The sequence below is a fragment of the Pundamilia nyererei genome, unplaced genomic scaffold (assembly GCF_000239375.1).
Source record: "Pundamilia nyererei isolate P.nyererei 1_Seehausen unplaced genomic scaffold, PunNye1.0 scaffold00031, whole genome shotgun sequence".
Lineage (NCBI taxonomy): Eukaryota > Metazoa > Chordata > Actinopteri > Cichliformes > Cichlidae > Pundamilia > Pundamilia nyererei.
This window is the reverse complement of record NW_005187432.1, coordinates 4049850-4070733: the sequence shown is the minus strand read 5'-3', so window position 1 is coordinate 4070733 and position 20884 is coordinate 4049850. Positions and strand designations below refer to the sequence as shown.

Genomic DNA, 20884 nt, shown 5'->3' with positions numbered 1-20884 from the left:
TTGGTTGTTTTTTTTTTTTTTTTTACATCTCCCGCTTTGCATTCACTGTTATTCAGGGAGAAGACTCTAAAGTTTCTGCCAGATGTAACTACCGCCTCCATGTGGATTTAATTACAAATCCACCACCCATAAATGAGCTCAGGTCAATGCACGACTATATGCACAATGTAGGTGGAGGAGGCATTAGTGGTACCATTAAGCTCCAAAGGGCAGGTTTACTAAACCAACAGCCAGCAAACTCAGAGCATTACATTACAAAACAGGGGGGGGGGGCAGTAATATAACAGCAAATAAAGCCCAACAGGAATGCTACCAGTTTACAGTGAGATTCACTGGGATTTAGCAGCCGTTAACTATTGGACCATCGCCTTAAACGAAACGACCAAATGATTATCGCTGCTCAGACTCACTCACTGCCACATTAACACGATTTCACCTGTGTTACCCACCCAGAAAACACAGAGGCGACCTGAAACGTTTCATTGTACAATAAACCTTTAATAAATAGTTTATCATTAGTTTCCCATATTTACATTAATAACCACCATTTTACTTACTTAGGTTGCCATACTCATTTCTTGGCTAATTTTAGGCACACAAAGAGGGGGGGTTCAGGCCACAAACCACATTGTACTAAAAACAGGAGTGGCTAGCAGGTAATTCTGGAGAAATATATAGTAATTATAATAATTGCACCATACAACCAAATTGACCAAGAGGTGGCCATCTCCTTGAGGAATAAATATATACATTTTTCTCTAGGTACAGGTGATCTTTGTACATTTACAGTCGTCTGCTTGGAGGCTGTAGGTGTGCACGTGGGTGGTGGTGGGGGGCTGGTGCAGAATCTTACCAATTTATGCAGGATCTGATTTTCTGTTTTTCCAATTACATGATTTAAAAAACAAAAACAAAACATCCCCTCTTAAATGACAAAAACCCCTTGAGGGTATTGAGGGTATGTGTGGTCAACATGTTCAGTTTCATTCGAAACATTCAGAGAAATCTGGGAAAAAAATATGAGCTTAACAAACCATGGTGAAATGCTTGTTATTAAATGAAGACAGAGGCTGGAAAAAAAAAAATCCAAAACAAACATAACAAAGGGGACACATGGACATTTGATAATTTCCCATCCAATTTTGACAATTAATCCTAAAAAATGACTGAAGTTTTAAAAAGCTATTAAAAAAAAAAAAAAAAAAAGCATTAAAACTTAAATCTTCAGTCAAAGAAATGAAGACGAGAAAATAAAAAGAACAACAATAACACTCAAATCACACAAGTGTACATTCACACACACACAGTACAAAAGAAAAAAGCAAATCAAGAAGATATGGCACTAAATACGTGTTCATACAGATGTTAAACAGCATGAAACCAGTTGTTAGCTACGAGAGGCATTCACAAATCAAAGTTACAATGTGGAAAGGTGGCGATGTATTATGTGAACGAAGGGAACGCAGTATTGCTGATCCAAATGATCGAAAAAAGAAAAAAAACCCCACACAAGCACCTCACAGGCATGCCAGGTACAGACAGCGCCACCTGTTGACAGGGGAAAATAAAAAATAAAAAACAAAACCAAAAACGTGGCAGCAGCGGTTCAGACCTGCAGACCAACCCAGAGACATCTGCAGGCATTGACGATAATAAAAATTCAGGGCTTACACTTTTAAGTGGATTTTTTTTCTTCTTTTCTCTTTTTTCAAACTAATGAAATCTGGGATGACTGCAGATTTCTCAATACTCTCCACATCGACACAACCTCCAGATTTTACTTTGCTTCACTGTTTGAGGATGACATCAACATTTTCAGCCATCTAATCCACTACTGCTATTCGTTTCTGCCTCTTAGGTGGCGCAGGCTGGCATCTGCAGAGCTTCTACATAAGTTGCCAGACACGTCTGTGAGGTGCTTCATGTCAGGCATTTGGAGAAGCGTGGCCTGCCTCTTTGAGTGTACACATGTCAGGTTAAACGTCAGGGACTATATGACACAGTTATGATTCTTATCCACCACTTTACGCCACACTGATTACCCTTTGTATTTACTACTGCAGCAGCATGGCTGATATTCTGCTGAACCTAATGATATCAATTCAAACAGTCAGTGCCGACACCGACATCCTGATAGCAATGCTCCAGCTCCAAATGGTCCAGAGGCTTTTTAAAAATAAACCCGTGTCTCTGTAAGCCTCAACTTGATGGTGATAAACGTCAGGAAACAAAGTAACAGGAAGGGCATGAATACAAAGGAATAAAAAGTGTGTAACGGCTCCGATGGGAGCAATAGCACAAGATTACAGAGCCTTCTCAGACCTCGGTCTTCATACAGGTTACGTAATGTCTCCATATATATCTTAAGTGACTTCAAGGCAACATTTGTTTCTTGAATAAAAACTTGAAGCACAACTAGCCTTCAGTTTAAACAGAGAAAAATATACAACCCAAACTGTACTACTAATCTAGAGAATGGCAAGTAAACATTGAAAAACCATTTTGAGCTAATAAAGTGGTCTCTTCTAGTCATCTCTCTGTAAGAAATTTGATATTTGAACAAAACCTGGTCGTAACAAAGCTTTTTGTATCTGAACTGGTTGCCAACCCTGACTGCAATTAGGCAGCGCCTCTCCAATACTGGTTTGCAGGCTCCTTTCACAGGTTTAACAGCTGCTGCGCTCCCACAGAAGAACAACTAGAAGAAGAACTATGTTTCCTTCTTGGATGCCTAAACAGAGCTGTAGTCAAAAAGACAAGCATCAGAACAGAAGTTAGCTTGTGAAAGGGCGTTCGTTACGCTCTTCTCAGACAAACGAAGGTGCCACTTGGCTAACTAAAGAGGAATAATCAAGAGTCACACAGGTATTTAGTAACGTATCAGAGATATATCCCCACTCGCACTTTAAACCCAAGTCACTTCAGTTCTGTTTCGCGCCAGGAGGGGGGACAAGCTGTTGTGTGCTCCACTGTTACAACTTCAGACAAACCAAAGATTGGAGTCCAGCTCAGCCACACACACACACACACACACACACACACACACACACACACACACACACACGGTCTTCCACTGCAGCCCTGATAATGCTCGACACACTTTCTTCACACAGGGTCTTTAGAAAGTCCTCACAATAACCCAGCTATTAGAAAGAAAAGGGCTGCTAAGGAAGGAGCGCCCAACTTTGTGCTGTGGACAGCAAAACAGACAAACATCTCTTTGCGGCACTCGAGTGTGACGTGTGCCTGAGGTGTGTGTGTGTCCTTGTGATAAATTATGTGTATCTGTCCATGTGTGCAGGGCATTTTGAGGTGGAGCGAGGGAGTCTGCCCCCCCTGAGCTGAGGTTATACGCTGCTGTCCTCCAGCAGCGGCTCCTTGCCCTCTGCCCCGCTGCCTTGCGGGCTGTGGGAGTGACTCTGTGCCCCGTTGCTGTGCTTCTTGTAGGAGCCAGGCCTCATACCGGGACCCGTGTGCTCCGGGATGAACAGCGCCACCAGCAGAGACAGCAGCACTGAGCATGCACCAAAGAGGAAGGGAGGACCTGGGATGATGGCACTCTAAGAAGGAGAAGACAACACTTTGGTCATTATGGAGCACATGAATAAGGAAATTCTGTATACACATCCTTGCAGATGGCTTTAATGTCATCTCTGATTCAAGCTCACCTCGTCAGTGGGGTTGGCCATGTTCGGTTTGGCACCTTTCTCAGAGCCGTCCGTGTCGGTCAGCTCCACGTGGAATAAGTAGAAGATGAAGCCGTAAAGAGCAGGACCCAAACCGTTACAGAGGCCTCGAATTCCAGTGATCATGCCCTGAACAACACCTGAACAAGACGCATATGGAAAAACCTTCAGTAGATCCCCCCACAAAAAATTGGAACGCGAAACACACAACATTCAATCAATAACATTTAAATGGACACAAGTTTCTGGTTCTGAACGGGTTAGCTAATGCATTAAAACCACTGACAGATGAAGGGAATTATGTTGATCATTTATTACAATGATATGTTCTCTCCTGGCCCTTGAGAAATATCAACCACCGACCTATATACTGTAGACGAGCCACTATGTGGAGCATAGCTACCCCTCTAATAACACAAGTACACAGCTGCTCCCTTATTCACAAGGGGTTGCCACAGAGGGCTGCAAGTTTGATTTGGCCGACTTTCCACACCGGATGCCCTTCCTGATACAACTCCAACAGGATTTGTATCTCCTCCTGGGATTGTACTTGAGGATCAGTACTGGTGATAAACTGGGCCTCCAGCTGCATCTGAGCAGTTTACAGTGTCCAGGACCTCAGGTGAGGAAGAAGATCAGGGTCATGATTGTTTTTTTGTTTTTTCCCCCCCCACAACAGTCACAGGGTGAGCTCTACTGTATCGCCATGTGGCAGAACATCCTGTGGAAACAACCCGGACTCTGGTGGGCTGAGGCAGCAGTTTCAGGCCATAATAATACGTTGCTTTGCTCAACACTTGCCTTGATCCCCACACCTTCTCAAAAATGAGAAGCGAGTTGAAAGGTCACCATTTTTGACAGTACACACATTAACTTAAGTGCAAGTGGTCAGAACAGGATTCCCACAGAGATCTAAAACTGGTCTTTTCCTGTAACCTTTGATCATATGTGCTCATATTCACATCTATGACCAATAATGAATCACCAATTAACCTAAAATAGATGTGTTTGCACTTTGGGAGGACGCTGAGTGCCCACAGAGAACCCACACAGACACGGGGAGAACATGCAGACTTCAGGAAAGACCACAGTTGGCTGACATTTGGCAACAGGCATGTTTTTGTGCATCTTTGACCTCTGTTCCGATGACACTCTCACCTTGCTGGTCAGGGTCCGCATTACGGGACACAATGGCGCTGATGGCGGGGAACGTAATGCTGGACATGGCAGCAACGGCTCCAGCTGCCCACATCATCCTACAGTCACCAAACACAACACAAAGATTTTACTTGCCTAATACTTCAAGGAATAAATTGTGAAATATGCACTTTTCTGATGACAAAGCTAGTTTTAGATGAAGCTGCACTTCCTGTTTTATTTGAAAATCTAAACTTCAGTGTGTCAATGTGCATTTCATCAGAATGTGATTTCTATTCTGATTTTAAAGGCAGATTTTTTACCCTTCTGTGAGCAACATGAGGATTCTCCCCTTAATATATGACACAGCCAGTCTAACCTTTATTTAACCCGATTTAAAGAGTATTGACCAAAGCTCAGAGGAGCAGCAGAGAGACATGCTGAATGTTTTCTTTCAGAATCAATAGATATTATAGTCGCCCGTCTTCTCCTTCAGGCCAAAACAACATGAGAAACTGAAGCTGCTATGACCACACTTGAAGAGAAATGAAACAGAGCGTGATCAATGTGTCGGGGTGGTCGTTTATCGAGTTCTTCATATCAGCAGGTTTAAAGCAAGAAAAGCTTGAAATATTATTTTTCATTCATCTGACTTAAAATAAATCGATTAATTGTTTGACTGAGAGTCAAGTGCAAGTTTGATAGGGTTAAATATCTACACTTTTGTTTTAACGTCTCACAATCAATCATTTATGTGTTCAAAGAGTCACATAAAAAAAATATTACATCTTATGTTTAAGTTACAATAGTAGCATTAGGTAAGCCTCTGCTTCCCTCTAGTGGTCTCTCAGGGTAGTGAAATAGGAGTGCCAATAGATAACTAGCTGTAGTACAAAGTTGTTGTTTTTTCTAATTTATCTGCAAAAATAAGAAAAGCTTTTAGTGTTAATGGAGAAACAGTCCTGATATGCAGATGCTGGTTTTAACGATAGTAAATGTAATTGTGCTGATTGATGAGTAAATTAAGTGTTTCTGATGATTTCTTATTATTTTAAAGTTAAATCAAGACAGATAAATGTTTTAAGTTTTCTCAGACATTTAATACTTGTTTTTTTTTTTTAATCCTGAAGGATTAGAACCACTGTCACAAAAAGGGCAGGAAATGATTTGTCAAGATAAACTTCCTTCCCCAATTCTTTGAAATCATAGGCACAACAGTTATTGTATTTCATTTTGTGTTGAAGGGGTATGCCAGGTATTTGCATGTTTTCAGATTGTGGCTGTTTTATAGTCCAACTGTCTGTGTTAGGACACCTGCCAAAAAAGACCACGCCCAACTGAGGCAACCGTGTTTACGAGTTATAAAGAAATTCAACCCACATGGATTCATTACAAAGGGGCTATAAGTATGCTTTTAACACTATGAAGTTGGACATTTTAGCACTGGAGTCTACGGGAACCAACTGGCGTTTGTAGCTAGCATTAGGTGGCCACTAGAGGAGCCGCAGTGCCTTTGCACTCAGGCGTTGGCTTCATTTCTTTAACTCTCCTCCGTCGCATTTGTAGCCCTGCTGTTCTGCAGCATTACAGCGGCTGGATGGTGTTACAACATTTAACCGCAGTCACCAGAGAAACCATGCTACACTCTCAACCCGGGCTCCATGAACACACACATTACACATGGAGGAAGTGAAAACAGAAATATGAAATACAACTACACGTTCCAATTTTCAACCAGTAGGATCTTGGTGACCTCAAGTTCTGCTGATGCGAATAAATGAAGAAATGTGAGTGTTTGCATTAGGAAATACTAACCAGGGCTGAGATCCAAAGCCATACCAGGCCAGCTGGAGGATCTGAAAGCCGAGGCCAAGCAGGATTGTGTTCTTATTTCCTATAGAGCGCATCAGGATCCCCAACACAACCGTCTAAGGGAACACAAAACATAAAGACCCAAATTATACCAGGCACTGATCAACAACAATCAAAACCCACATTAAACTTAAACAGCTTCTCATCCAAGTCCTGAAACGCAGCTGAAATAATTATGCATGAATTCAAATGAGAGAATTTTGTTTTCGTCTTCTTTTACATAACACTCCCCCATGTTTTTCTTGACGGCACAGCTTTAAAAGTAATGTTGGGAGCAAATTGTAAAGACAGACAATGTGGGTCCACAGAGTCACCATGTCAACCAACAAACTAAAAAAAAAAAAGTGTCAGAGACCCCAAAAATGATGTTTTAACAACTCTAACCAAATGGCGTTTAATGCCTAACCCGTCTATGATTTCAACTTGGGTCTCAGGAGTAAAATCATCATTGCCACAACAAATGCCTCCAACCCCCAAATGAGGTATTTTTTTGTGTGGAAAAGAATAATTTGGTGGACATCGACAGCAAAATGAGACCGCAGACGGATTGTGTTCAGGAACATGAAAATAATGCTGGAAAACTTGTGTTCGGGAACACAAATCAACAAAATAGAGACTATAAGAGATAGTAAGAATAGTAAGACAGCGCTGCATTAAAATAAAAGCATAAATGAGAGGAAAAGAAATCCGATCAAAATAGACCAATCAAAGTGGGGCAACATGATCCAAAAGCCAGTCTATAAAGTTTACAAAGACAGCATTTTGACTGAGAAAATAAATCAGCCAGTAAAAAAAAAACAACCAAAAAAAACAACCAAAAACAAACAAACACCGTCATGCTTAATGGAAGTAAAGTAGAATGATTGATATCAGATGTAAATGTAAATAAACAGCAGTACCTGAGCTAATATTGAGAGGATTCCCAAAACAGCGATGAAGGCAGCCACTGTCTCTGAGGAGAAGCCTATGACCTGAGGGTGAGAGAGAGCGTTGAGCTATCGCAGGTTAGGACATGAACAATAGAGCACAGATCTTACCATAAAACCTTCAATTGTGTGCACATTGGAAGAACAGGGTTTGGTTGGAGTCTTCAGTAACACTACTTTTTCCTCAGAGAAAATGCGTTCTTTACATTCCTGGTGTATTTATGCTAAGTACACCAGGAGTGCTCCCTTTTATTTCCATCAATGCAGACAGCAGAGAGGGGACAAGGGGTGTGTTAGCCCTGGTGCCCCAAAACGACAGCGTCGCTTCTTCCCCCCACAAAATGAGCCTGCGTGTGAAGGACCTGCCTAACTGGTTCACCTGACACCGTTTACACAAACTAAACAAACCCCCACTCGAAACTTTCAGTTAAACAGAAACAATCCCACAGCTGCTCCCGTATGCTCCTGCAGCATAATGAATGAAGCCGTCCACTTATTTCTGCTAGGGTGTAAAGCAATGATTTTCCTGTGATAGCATTTTGTGGAGAAACCTAATGAATCTGCTCTAGTTTTAAAGAAACGTGCGGCTCAGCAAACCTGTTCGGCCAGTCTTGGAGCAGTGGAAGTGGAAGTGTGTGGTCAGCAGGTTTCTCATGTCCCTGAGCTTTTCAGCCTTTAATTACCCAAAATGTAAAATAATAAATTTTATTGTCCTCAATTAACACCCCCCCCCCGTATACTATATTTTACACTTTTATAGCATCTCCTTTATGCTCCAGTAATGCCATTTTTATTTAGCAGCTCAGTCCCACCAAGTGGTTGTGATGTGTCTAAATTTTGCTTTGGTGTATATTTCAGGCATTTGTGGTCTTTCTGGAAATGTGTGAGGAAGAAAGTTTGGCGTTCACCTGTCTGAGATAGAGGAAGAAGCTGGAGTACTGGCCGGCCTCAGGGAGGTAGGAGAGGAACACTGTGATACAGATGAGGAGCACCGTAGAGTCCTGGCCCACTTTACGCAGAGACTGACCAAGAGAGCAACAAGAAGAGTTAACATGAGCAAGAATTCAAAACAGGAGTGGTTTCTGACATGCTCGCTTAATCAAATATACTTATTTATTAAGCCATAAGCTGCAAAGGCTGTGAGGGCGATAAGGGTGAAGTGTTCAAATTAAAGCTTTACTTTCACATGTGCTACATATATACGCTAACATAACTTTATCTTAATCTGCAAACCATCAGCAACAATGATAACGACTCTGTAATAAAAGGACTTTTTGAAGACGCTGTGTGAAAATGAGAGAAGTCCATAATCTGCACGTTTAAACAGATTGTTCTGTTAAACAGAGGAAATGTATTCCTTCTGTTCTTAATGGACATCGAAATATTTCATCTGAACATGTTTTCACTGGAAAACTCAAGAGATGGGAGGAAAAACTCCACAGCGCAGTGGCTTAGAGCAAAAACAAAGTTTGCATTCAGTTTGACACTTTGCAAGTTTTTGCTGGTGGGAATGAGGTTCTAGGAATAATTGGACAGATTTGCATTAAAATGCTAACAGACATTGGCGGTCCTAGCCTGTTTGGCGCCCTGGGCGAACACTCCCTCTGGCGCGGTTATTGGACTGTACTGACTAAAGTCAGAGTGTCTTTTTAGCATTATGAAAAAGCTCAAAATTGGACATCCACATTGTATTTTCACAAATACATATTGAACTGAGAAAAGTAAAACTGGAAGACATCACCTAGATGTTCAAGAAAATATCACAAGCTAATCGAGATCCAGATAATCCTCTTGGATCCAGGGATGCAGCTCATGCATGTTGTCAATGCTGGAATTATCAGCCTTGGTATGAAACCTCAGACTGCTCTTGTTTACTACAAATTCCTCCCAGTGTTATGTGTTCACAGCAGCTCAGCAAAGTACTTACAGAGTAAATTTGCTACTGAAAAGATTAAGTTTGGAAGAGACACGATTCCAATAATCCAGACTTCGAAAGTCTCAAGGAATACATATCGCCACACAACAGTGGATTTAAGCTTTCATAACTACACTGTGAAGTTATGCTTTAAATAGTTTAACAACTTCAGGTAAATCATTTGTTTTCTTGTCAGCAGCACCAAGATCTGAGAAGTGTGCAACCAGCAGCTAAATGATTAAATGCATAATTTGGATTTTTAAAAATTATTATTAATGACTCATTTAAAAAAATTTTTTTTTACTTTTTGTGTTGTGCTTTGAACGTAAAGGGTAGTTACTTTTCTCATTATTTCTCACTTATTTCAATTAATTTATCACTGGTTGTGAATCACAGTGTTAAGTGTTCTTTCAGTTTAAGGCTCCTAGCTAAAATTAGAAACATTCAATTATGCGTGAAGTAAGTGTTCACACAATGTTTTGTGTTTTTCTTTAAGCCAGAGACTAACAGATAATAAATCACACTGCTGTTGTGTTGGCCCAGCCTGTACACTGAAATTTATCAGTAAAGATTACTGTGTTACTCACAGCGAAGGGGTCTGCCTGTTCCCAGGAGATGGGTGCTCCCCATGATGCTGGCCTCATCTTCTCCGGCAGCGACTCTGGTACAGCCATCAGGATGAAGCAGATGTCGAGCAGAGCGATGACTGTGGCCAGGATCACAACTAAGGTGTCACTGTAAGCCTCAGACAGGTAGGCTCCAATGGCTGGGCTGGTAACCAGGCTTGCTGCAAAGGTAGCCGATACCTGAAGGAAAGAGGGAAAGAGGGATGAAATAATTGACAGATTCTTAACTGACACCTTTGAAAAGCTTTTGAAATGTGCCTCCTTACCAAACCATAAGCAGTGCTCCTCTCATGCTCTTGTGTGATGTCTGCCACATAGGCAAAGATCACAGAGAAGGTGACGGCAAAGACACCGGACATCGAGATGACTGCAAAGTACCACCTGAATAAAAGACAAAAGCTTCACCTGTGAGCATACACAACGGCTAAAACTACAGATTGTTTTGGTTAATGTTGATCAGTGACATGCTGGCGTTTCAAAGCTTCAGCACTGAGCCGTCGGTATACTGCACTCACCATGGACTGATCTTCATCAGCGGAATGGGCGCGCAAGTGAAGAAGACTGTTAGCAGCAGGAAGGACTTGCGTCCCCATACGTCTGACAACGCTCCAATTAGTGGAGCACTCAGAAATGATAACAGGCCCTGAAAAGATAGAGGGGAACAGAGGAATAAGATACTGCTGGATGTGTCAGTAATGTTACTAATGGGTAACCTTCACTTTCAAGAACATGCACACACTGTAAACAAGAACTCAGAGTTTCAAAACTGTAAAATAAGTCTCGATGACTGAAAAAACTTTTTCCATATTTGGCAGCAAATATTCAAAATATGCTGTACTGGATGAGAAATTTTACTACAGAGACTCCAGCTTGGCTCCAAATTGAGTCATCCAATTGTGTCAAAACGTGCCTATCAGCTTTGTTGAGTTGAAGCAGTGAAGCAGCTCCTGAAGCACTTTAATGTTCCCCAGCAACATTTTTTCCGCTATTTACAAATTCGCCACTTTGTAAAGAGTCTATTTTTCTTCATTTCCGGAATTACTTGAAGACTTCTTTGGATTATTATTATTTTTTTTCTTTTTGGATTATTATTAAGATAAACAGTGATAAGAGAGGGGCGATTAAAGAAATCGATGCTATATTGTTAGGTCTTCAATCTCCTTCTTTCTCCATCCTTAAAGTACAGTGGGAGAAAGACCTTGGGATGAATATAACAGATGAACTCTGGCAATCTTTTCTCCATGCGGTACAATCTTCTTTGATATGTGCCAGGCATGGGCTCCTCCAATTCAAGGTCCTACACTGATTACATACCTCCAAGGAAAAGTTAGCCAAGTTCTATCCAGGAGCTGACCCCCTGGTTAACAGATGTAAAGCAGAAACAGGTTCACTCCTTCATACCTTTTGGACATGCCCCAATCTTCATAACTATTGGGTGTCTATATTTAACACCTTTTCAGAGATATATAACGTTAAATATGATCCTTCTGTTCTAACGGCTATCTTTGGGGTGATACCTCAAAACATCACTCTGCCAAAATACTATTCGAATTCTATTGCCTTTGCTTCACTCATTGCAAGGCGCGTTATACTTTTAAGATGGAAGCAGGAAGCTCCTTCCACACATGAACAGTGGCTTGCAGAGCTCATGAGGTTTTTGCACTTGGAAAAGATGAGATGTACACTGGCAGGTTCAACCACCAAATTTCTTAAGGTATGGCAGCCATTTCTAATGTACATGGAAACATTTAAAATGACCACCTTATCATGACCGGATACCATATCTCTATATCACTATCATATTTAACTGTACACTGAATGTCCCTTATACATTTTATTTTTGTGTTTGTTGTTGTTTGTTTTTAGTTTTGTAAGGATTTCTTTGGTTTGTTTTCCTCTCTTTCTGTTATCTCTTGGGGTATTGTAAATACTGAACAGCAAAGTACTGTATGTTCAAAGTTTTGCTATTAACATGCTGCTGTGACTGAAAATAAAATTATATAAAACTTTTTCCAGCTGTCTGTGAGTCATCCTCAGTTCCTACTTACTCCTAATGGAAACTTTAAACCAGAGCAAACAAAATAATAACAGAGTGCTTATAGCTAGCTGGCATGCATGCTAAATCTAGAATAAATAAAGACTTACAGGCCAACACACGCTGAGAACCGAGACCATCTTTAAAATGCTGTGACCTGTCATAGAGGAACCTTGCTTAGGATTGAATTTAACAAGCTTTGCAGTTTTGCAAGGAAAAATTATTGGGCCACAATTCTTAAATCCTAGTAACCAAAAACTTGAAATGATTACAAGCATGTCCTTAACCAATCTGTAGATTATCTTACGCCACATCACCTTTGAAGGAGCTTCATTTATTCTTAGTCCAGCTTGGGAACCTGCTACAGTTACTGGACAGCTTGCAGTCATATTTCAACTTGGAAATACACTGATGGCAAACATGATGATGGACACCGATTGGGTTTTTATGGGAACTGGCCACTTGGTGCAGTAACAATAATGAAAGATTTTAATGGGGTCATTTAAGAACCCTGTTTGTTTTTCCTCTTTTGGTACTTTTAAATTGGCTTTGGTTTTTATTTCCATTCATATATCACTTTGTTTCGCACGGCTGCTGCAGAAGCCTTGAGATATATTGACAGTGATGAAATTAAAGTGAGATTATAGCCTGCTTTAAAAAAAAGAAAAAAAAGAACCCTAATTGATTACACTCAATTTAATTTTGTGAGATATAATGTGAAGGACAGATGACCCTTGTAATGGTTGTAAAATCATTGTGAACTACAAGGTCTTTGTAAAATGGTTACTGCACAAATCTCACTAAACTTGCGTAATGTACACATGAGCAAAAACAAAAATTCTTCACCTTTGGCTAAGCAATGACATATGAAGGGGAAACTTATCAGCAAACACACAAAAACCAAAGCACGCTTAAAGATTGAGGATACTCTTTATCTGATTAGTGGCATTAACTGTGCGATTGTTATCATTCCTCAAGTGCCTTCTATATTTGCAGATTTAGAAATCCAATAAATCCACTAGTACTTTTTCTATCAATAACAAGAAACATAACCAGATATCTATAACATTTATTATATGTAGTTATTTATGAGTCCTATGCAACTTCAACACTGATAAGATGGTTAAAGGGTGTTTCTCCCATTTCCTTATTTATTTATTTCAAAACAAAAAACTCTGGTGCAATAATTCTGATGTAACACAGTCATAGACGTCTGAGCATTTGCCAACAGCTTTGAACATCACACAACCAATCAGAAGGAAGGACAAGAACCAGCTGTCTTATAGTGAGACACATGAATCGGACCAGTTATTGTATTGTCTTGTTGTGCTGTCTCTTACCTTCACACCATGAATGAGCCCATTCATCAGGAATGTGTGCTGGGGGAATGTCTGGTGTAATACCTGCAGAGCAAACACACATAAAAGTAAATTAAACCACTTTATTAACACTGAATTAAGCCTGCAGAATTATGGCAAGAAACATGATCACAATTATTTAGGGGGAACACTGCAAATTTTATTATTTAATAAGATTACTCATTAACACACAGATGGATATTTAAAAACAAAACCCCAACAACCAACCAAGGCACAGATTTAAAACAAACAAAAAAACAAAACGTATTTTTCCATGATACCACAAACCGTTGTCTCCCTGCTACACTGGTTACAGCAGATGTAGTTTTACAAATTGCTGTCACATATAATTCTGTAACATTCATTTTTCTGCTTGCCATTTCATTCAATAAAAAGTGTTGATGCAGATCTTCAAGAAGGGCCATTTGAAATATTTTATTTATTTTTACTATGAATGCTGTAAATGTCCATTTAGAAAAGGGATCATTTTGAAAAGTCCTAATTTCATGTTTTGTTATTGTGCTGGAAAAAATCCTCCACAAAAGGTCAAGAGCTGCTGATAGGGGGAGGAAAACCAAACAAAAACCCAGCCACCGCAAGAACGTCTGCACTACAACGTCCTTTCCTGTCAACAGTGCAATCTTGTTTGAAAGGTTAACCCGGGCAGAATGAAAGAACCATCTGGGCAGTCGCCCTTGGAAAATGCTTGGATAAGGGCACACTTGGTTGATTGGATGAACAATGTAGCTGCTTTGCATGTTTAAAACAAACAGAAAAAAGATCCCAGAGACTTCACTGTCACTGAAAAAGGTTAAAACTTGCACAAAAAAGGAGGGAAAAAAAAGACTAAAGAATTTGGCACCTGGCTTTTCCCCCTCCTTTTTTATTTTTTAATGGCTTATTACAACATGATTCAATGCTCACGTTGAATCACACAATAGACAAACTTGTCTACCCATCAACCTGTGAGCACTAAACACAATCGAACTGCAAATGCGCAAAGATCATAAAGGCTCCAGACAACATGCTCCCGGTGGTCCCAAGTAAATCTGAGTTTTCCTTTCCACAACAACTGACCCGAACATGTTGGAGTGCCCACATTTTATTCGGAAAGGAAACACGATGAAGTTGCTTTTGTTCTGCTTATGTTGGGAAGACAAACTCACAGCCTCATTTGTTTGAGCAGTCAAATGACCTGCAAAGTTTACTAAACTAATAAAGCTTCCAGGGTTGCTCAGCGCTATGCTGACTACAGTTTTGTGTTTTTCTTTAGTTTTTGTTTCAAATTTATTTCAAATGTGTGTTTTAAGTTTCACTTTTAGTAACCACGATGGGTTAGACTCCTTCAGTTTAGTTTTTATTGGTTAGAAATGTTTAGTTTCACTTTTAGTAACCACGATGGGTTAGACTCCTTCAGTTTAGTTTTTATTGGTCCGAAATGTTTAGTTTCACATCAGTTTTTGTTGGTTTCACAATCACTGTTTGTTATAATAACAGTATACTACAAACCAAATGGCCGAATGTCATAAAACACTGCCATCTCAATAAATTCAAAGGCATCTCAGGTTGAAGGTGCTGATATATTAAAAAGAATTTGTCAGTTGAATCTAAACTAAACTTTTAATTTATTTTGGTTAACCTAAACACAATATTGTCTTAGTTTTTACATTTTTTAAAAGTCTAGTGTTCATTTATATTCCAGCTAACTAAAATGACATCAACTACTTGTTTGGTTTAATTTTAGTTAACTATAAATAACCTTTGTCCTCGGTGTTATCATCTCCAGAGTGGAGTGGTTAGAGACTGATCAACAAAATGATTATTTCTGTTTTATAGCATATTTGTTTCACTCTGCTCTGTTAAGAGTAAATGTTTACCAATTTGCTAAAAATCAAGAATCTGCAAATAAAGCTGAAAAAAAGTGGGAACTGTCAGTCTCTGTCTCACTCTTGAGATTAAGAAATTCTTTTGTAGGGACTTAAAGGGCTTAACAAAATTAGTAGACTCCACCCAGTGTAATGGTCGAATATAATAATTCTTGTTATCCATGAATTTTTTTAAACAACAACAACAACAAAAAGATAAATGGCAAATTACAGTCATTGACTTGCATTCCTGAAATCTGTTTGATTAATTTCTAAATTCTCAGAGAAATCTGGTTTTCTAGCTCAAATCTGAGTGTAAAGACACGACTTCAGTTCAGTTAATTTAGTCATTTTCAGTTTTAAACAAGTTTCTGACTTATTTCTCTCTGGCATTTAATTTACGACAGGTGATCTAACAAATTTGTTAAAGACTGTACCTAGCGTGTCTTTTGATGGCAGGAAAAATCCACTATTTTTTTTCTGCAAGTCCAAGAGTAACCCTGTTAAATAAACATGATCTCAGTGTTAACCAAATTAAATGCAATTCTGATTTTTGCCATAGTCAAGCAGCTCATTATTAGTGGGTGCAGAACAGAAACAGGCGTTCAGATAGATGAAGTTCACAGGTTTAAAGTCCACGGCAGATATGGTTCATTGACACTGGCGCAGGAACAAGCAGTTTAGGACACGATGAGCACAACTGGGACAACAACAGGATCTGATTATTGTTTGGGGGTACTGAGGGAAAGCTGATGGCAAAGCTAAGAATCCCCTGTTTTCCTCTGGGAGTCAGTTACCCAACACACACACTCTGAATGCTCTGTGAAGACTGTTGCTGCTGGATACTAATGAAGCAGTGAAGCAGTGGCTCTCATCTTCAGGCGTCCTCTGATTAGTCTAAAATGCAAATCCTGCCTCTGTCCAGGGATTGTGAAGGCAACAGCCCTCCCAATCCACCCCACCCATCCAACCAGTAATTAATGCTAAACAGTTACACATACAACAAGCTCCTCAAACAGGAGACTGCTGTGAAGCACGTGTTGCGTAAGCCTGTCTGCTTTACATCATGTGGCTCACAGATGTTTACTCATTATTTGTTTGAGACACCAGTTTCTCCTCACAGACATTTACACGAGAAGGAAAAGGAATGTGCACAAAAAAAAACCCAAGGAGAAACTAGAAAGGAAAGAATTCAGTAAATGCCGAGTTTGGCTGAAATGTGAAAAGGCAGGGTGAGAAGAATGAAAACTATTAACATACAATCCCCCGTTGGCGTGGTGTTGTTGCAGTCCTATGTTTCACCAGGAGTCTACAGGCTTGATGAACACACAATCCCTGCTGGTATAAACTAAAGTACTTCATTGGGCTCAGTCATCTTAGCCCTTTATTTATTTAAAAAGTTATGAAATTGTGCAAAATACTTCTTGATTGAGACATTTTAGAGAGAAGTTCCTCTAAATGACGCTGTTCAAACTGCGAGTCAAATACTTGGAACCACCCCACCCCACGCTGCTGTGTGGTGCAGCGAGGTGATTGTATGGTGTGGTTTTCCGGGCTGACGGCACCAACCAGCGACCCCCTGATAAGCCTTTTAGACAAAGAACTAGTGCTCAGACAATACAACACTTTGGTGGCCTTTTCATATTTTTCAGTTCATTAGCTGCTGGCAAAACATCTGCCAATGCACATTCAGAAAAACCAAAACCACGCCACCCAGGGTCTTGCTCAATCGATTGGAGATTCAATTATTCATAGACACCAATGGTCTGAGAAATGCCACTCGCTGGCTGGGGTTTTAAAGGAGGAAAGGTGGGTGTGTTAGACTATAAACAGTTATGTCAGTATACATAACAGAGTGTGTATGTGCATGCGTACACTCTAGGCTTACCGTGAGCATCGGGGCAGTGAGTAGACCCCATGCAAAAAACTCCAGGAAGATGACCACCACGGCATGGTAAACACTGGGCTCCCCAATTCCCTGGGGCTGAATGGAGACAAACACAGACATACAGGTAGAAAGGCGGTTAGATGACAAGCAACAGAGACCGTAACATGCATTTAAGTGCCTGTTTGTGGGAAGACATTAACAAATCAAACCTAGAGCTGGAATCTGCTAAATGATACAGACTCCACATCGCCTGATTCTGTGGAACAACCCACAGATGGGTACAAGAGTGAAATTCACTTCATACCCTGTATTTGAATAAGTGTCCAAATTACGGGATTTTTTCTTTTTGACTTGACAGATACACTGCTAAATAATCGTATTTCATATGCTTTTTCTGCATAAAACGACTACATTTACTCAACTAGACAATGATTAGGAGATTAACATGCACATAAATTATGTGAAAACTATAAATAAAATAGACTAAAGGACACTTACTGAGTAAGAAATGTTTCTTTTGTATTTTAGCCTGCAGATAAGTAAATGACCTTACAGATAACCTCAGATTGCTTCTACTTAAACTAGCATTTGTTTTCACTAGCAATAGCCAAGTTATGAGCAATATTTTGTTACCAACACAACAGGAAGTTGCAGTAAATGATGCAGCGTTCAAATCTAAATTGCACAAGCTGACATGAGCAAAAGAAGCACAGTGGTTACATTAATGCATTACATACTTACAACATTAAGACACATCTATACTGCTTTGCCGTCCTTATGCTTTGCACTAAGTCCAAGACAATGACCAGAATGTAAATCAAGAGGATTCGTTTTTACCAAGAGATGCGAGGTTTGTCTGGAGCCTACTAAATGGGTTTTGACATTCTCGCAAAGTAAAAATCTCCAGAATCGTTTTCTTTGAAGTGGAGTTTCATTTCCTGAAGCTTAAAATTGATTTTTCATTATCAAACAGACAGAAATAACAAGAAATGAACAATTAAGGCAACTCTTAGCAATATTCAAACCAATCATGTTAACCACCCAAAATTCCATTGTAAACCAGGGGAAAACCCAAGTTTACTCAATCATAATTTACTAAATTCATAAAAATTTAAATTATACAGTTTGATTTAACAGATGACATAGTACAACAGTTAGTATTTTAGCTTACTGGGTCACTCTTAAAATAAAGGCCTAGATCTGTAATGAGTAACACGCAAATAGAAATCCCCTTTGCCTTTTATAAAAACCACATCGTGGGGAGGAAGTCACTATATTCCAGCTCAATTTAATCTTTGCAAAGGTGAAGATGTCGAATGATGCCGTGTACGTGGACACTGAGAACAAATTATGGCAGGAAATGACTTTGTGTGATAATTGTAGAAACTATAAAATACGCCAGCCTAAATCGAAAGACTCTCTTGTGCGGTTTGTAATTTCCCAGCATACCACACTAGCCTGCAGGCCTGACAGGGGCGTAAATCAAATAAGCTCCCACCCTTTTTGCTCCATCACAACTGTATCCCTGGGATGCCTGCTTCTCTGAGAAAATGAAGAACAACATCTAACTGTGTCACTGAATGGATGCAGCAACTTCTCCATTTAAATGGCACCCTGCCTCGCATTCAGAGCTTAATGCACTGCCATTGACTAGGGAGTCTAATGCTATCATTCACTCCTGCTCAATGTTCATAAATGAAATCTTAATAGCTGAGTGGTCAGAACCAGTGACAGCCACAGTAAAGACTGATTACAAACATGGAGCCTGAGTGGAAAAGAGCCCCATCAAGTAAGGTGATCATCTGAAGTGGTTCTCCTCATTATGATCACAATTGTTAGTCTTCATATGGATTTTCAGTATGTTTGGCATTACTGTCCCACTGATTACGTAACCGGTACAGATGCCTCACTGAGTTTATAACAGCTCCACCATACTCACACTGCCAGCAGCCTAATTTAGGAGAATCACCACCATCTACAGTCAACAGTCAAAACAAATTTAAATGAATCCCCTATATAATCCCTTGTATGGGAGTTGCCCTTTAGTCAAGGCAACTTTATACAAATATCCAAAATAAAAAAATGTCACAACATTACAGCTTTACAGGTGTCAATAAACCAGAGACAGGAGAAAAATATGGCAATAGGGCCTGACTCACCAAACTCTGGACAGCTAACGTACACTTATCCTACCTTACATCAGATCGGGATTGGCTCTAAATCCGGAAGCTAATACCAATGTTTTTAGTTGTCCGATGTTGTGTTCTGCTTGTTTTTAACCAACATGACAAACCCCATGTTTAAATATGCTGCCCTCACCTACTTATAAGATTAACCAAGTAACTGCACATTAGCTTTGTACCGCATACAGCACCTTAAAACTACCCAGATGTAACTATTCAGCTAGTAAGGGCAAATAAAAAATAAGCCCAATTAAACACATATACTTGTAAGCTAACGTTGAGCTAGTCCCAGCTGGTACTTTTAGTGCCACATAATTTAAAGAAACGTGAGTTCCTATTAGCATGAATGTAGAGTGAAAAAGCTAAAAGTAAAGGTAACTGAATGTCTGCTTTATCAATAAAAGAAACAGAGCTAACAACGGTATCAACGACCTACCGTTACCTGAGCTGACGTGTTAACAAGCAGCTAACGCAGGCCGCTAATACTGGAAATGCTAGCCCACAGCTAGCAGTGTTAGCCCTCCCAACACCCAGCCTCCGTTAACGGTCAACGTTGCCCGCTACCACCGACAGCCGCAACAAAAGCTGCATTACCTCGCGTATTTTCACGAAATAAACACTCCAGCACAGGCGGCCGAGAGCCCGTTTAACTCAATGGCAGGCTAACTTACGGGAGATAAATAAATATTTAACTCACCCTTCCTCCATCTTTTATTATAATTTTCTTTGCAAGAAGAATGCTGCGGTTCAGCCGCTTCTTCTTCTTCTTCTCCCCCGTCATCATTAACTTATGTCCATTCTTGGGGTCAGAGGGTCATCGTTGCGCCAATCAAAACCAAAAAAACCCACTAATTTCGCCTCCTGGGCTCATCGCACTTCGGGCAAATCGGCTCCAGGAGGCAGCTAGCAGCGAGCTAACTATTTTGTGATCTCTCCTCCCCACCTCACCTCAGCCTGGCTTCCTGTACTAGATGTCAACCCACCCCTTCTGGCGCAATGACGTCCAGCGATTGGCTGTCTAATACAAGGGCGAAGCAGAACAGGGCGTTGGATTGGCTCAGATGATGTCAACGCTATCGATCCTCACACAGTGATTTGTGAGCATCACATCGCGGGTAACAAAGAGGAAATGCTTTATTTGGAGAGTGACTGTGTTTACGAAGAAACGTAAACCGTGTCTGACTACTTCTTCGAACCCAGTGAAGAAAATTCCTTTGGAGGAAATACGTATTCAAACTCAAAATATTTAATGAACATCATACTCTAAAGATGGCTATTTTATTAAACCTAGGATTAAGATTGTGTAGTATGCATACTAAGTTAGCGATTGTGCGTGTGTGTAGTATAGATGTAGGTGAAAGTTTGGTTACATGTAGCCTTAAAATAAAAGTTT

General features: G+C 40.1%; 1 protein-coding gene across 1 annotated transcript; it reads right to left on the bottom strand.

Annotated features, from left to right (window-relative positions):
• Window positions 1-477: 477 nt before the first annotated feature.
• On the bottom strand, window positions 478-20494 carry mfsd14a2 (major facilitator superfamily domain containing 14A2). Its single transcript, XM_005729133.1, has 12 exons — window positions 20189-20494; window positions 17309-17404; window positions 13538-13600; window positions 10678-10805; window positions 10429-10543; window positions 10124-10342; window positions 8530-8643; window positions 7595-7666; window positions 6639-6751; window positions 4845-4942; window positions 3669-3826; window positions 478-3560 (listed from the first exon to the last, which is right to left on the bottom strand). The coding sequence occupies exons 1-12, from the start codon at window positions 20273-20275 to the stop codon at window positions 3348-3350; spliced, it is 1476 nt and encodes a 491-aa protein (XP_005729190.1). The 5' UTR covers window positions 20276-20494; the 3' UTR covers window positions 478-3347.
• Window positions 20495-20884: the final 390 nt, after the last annotated feature.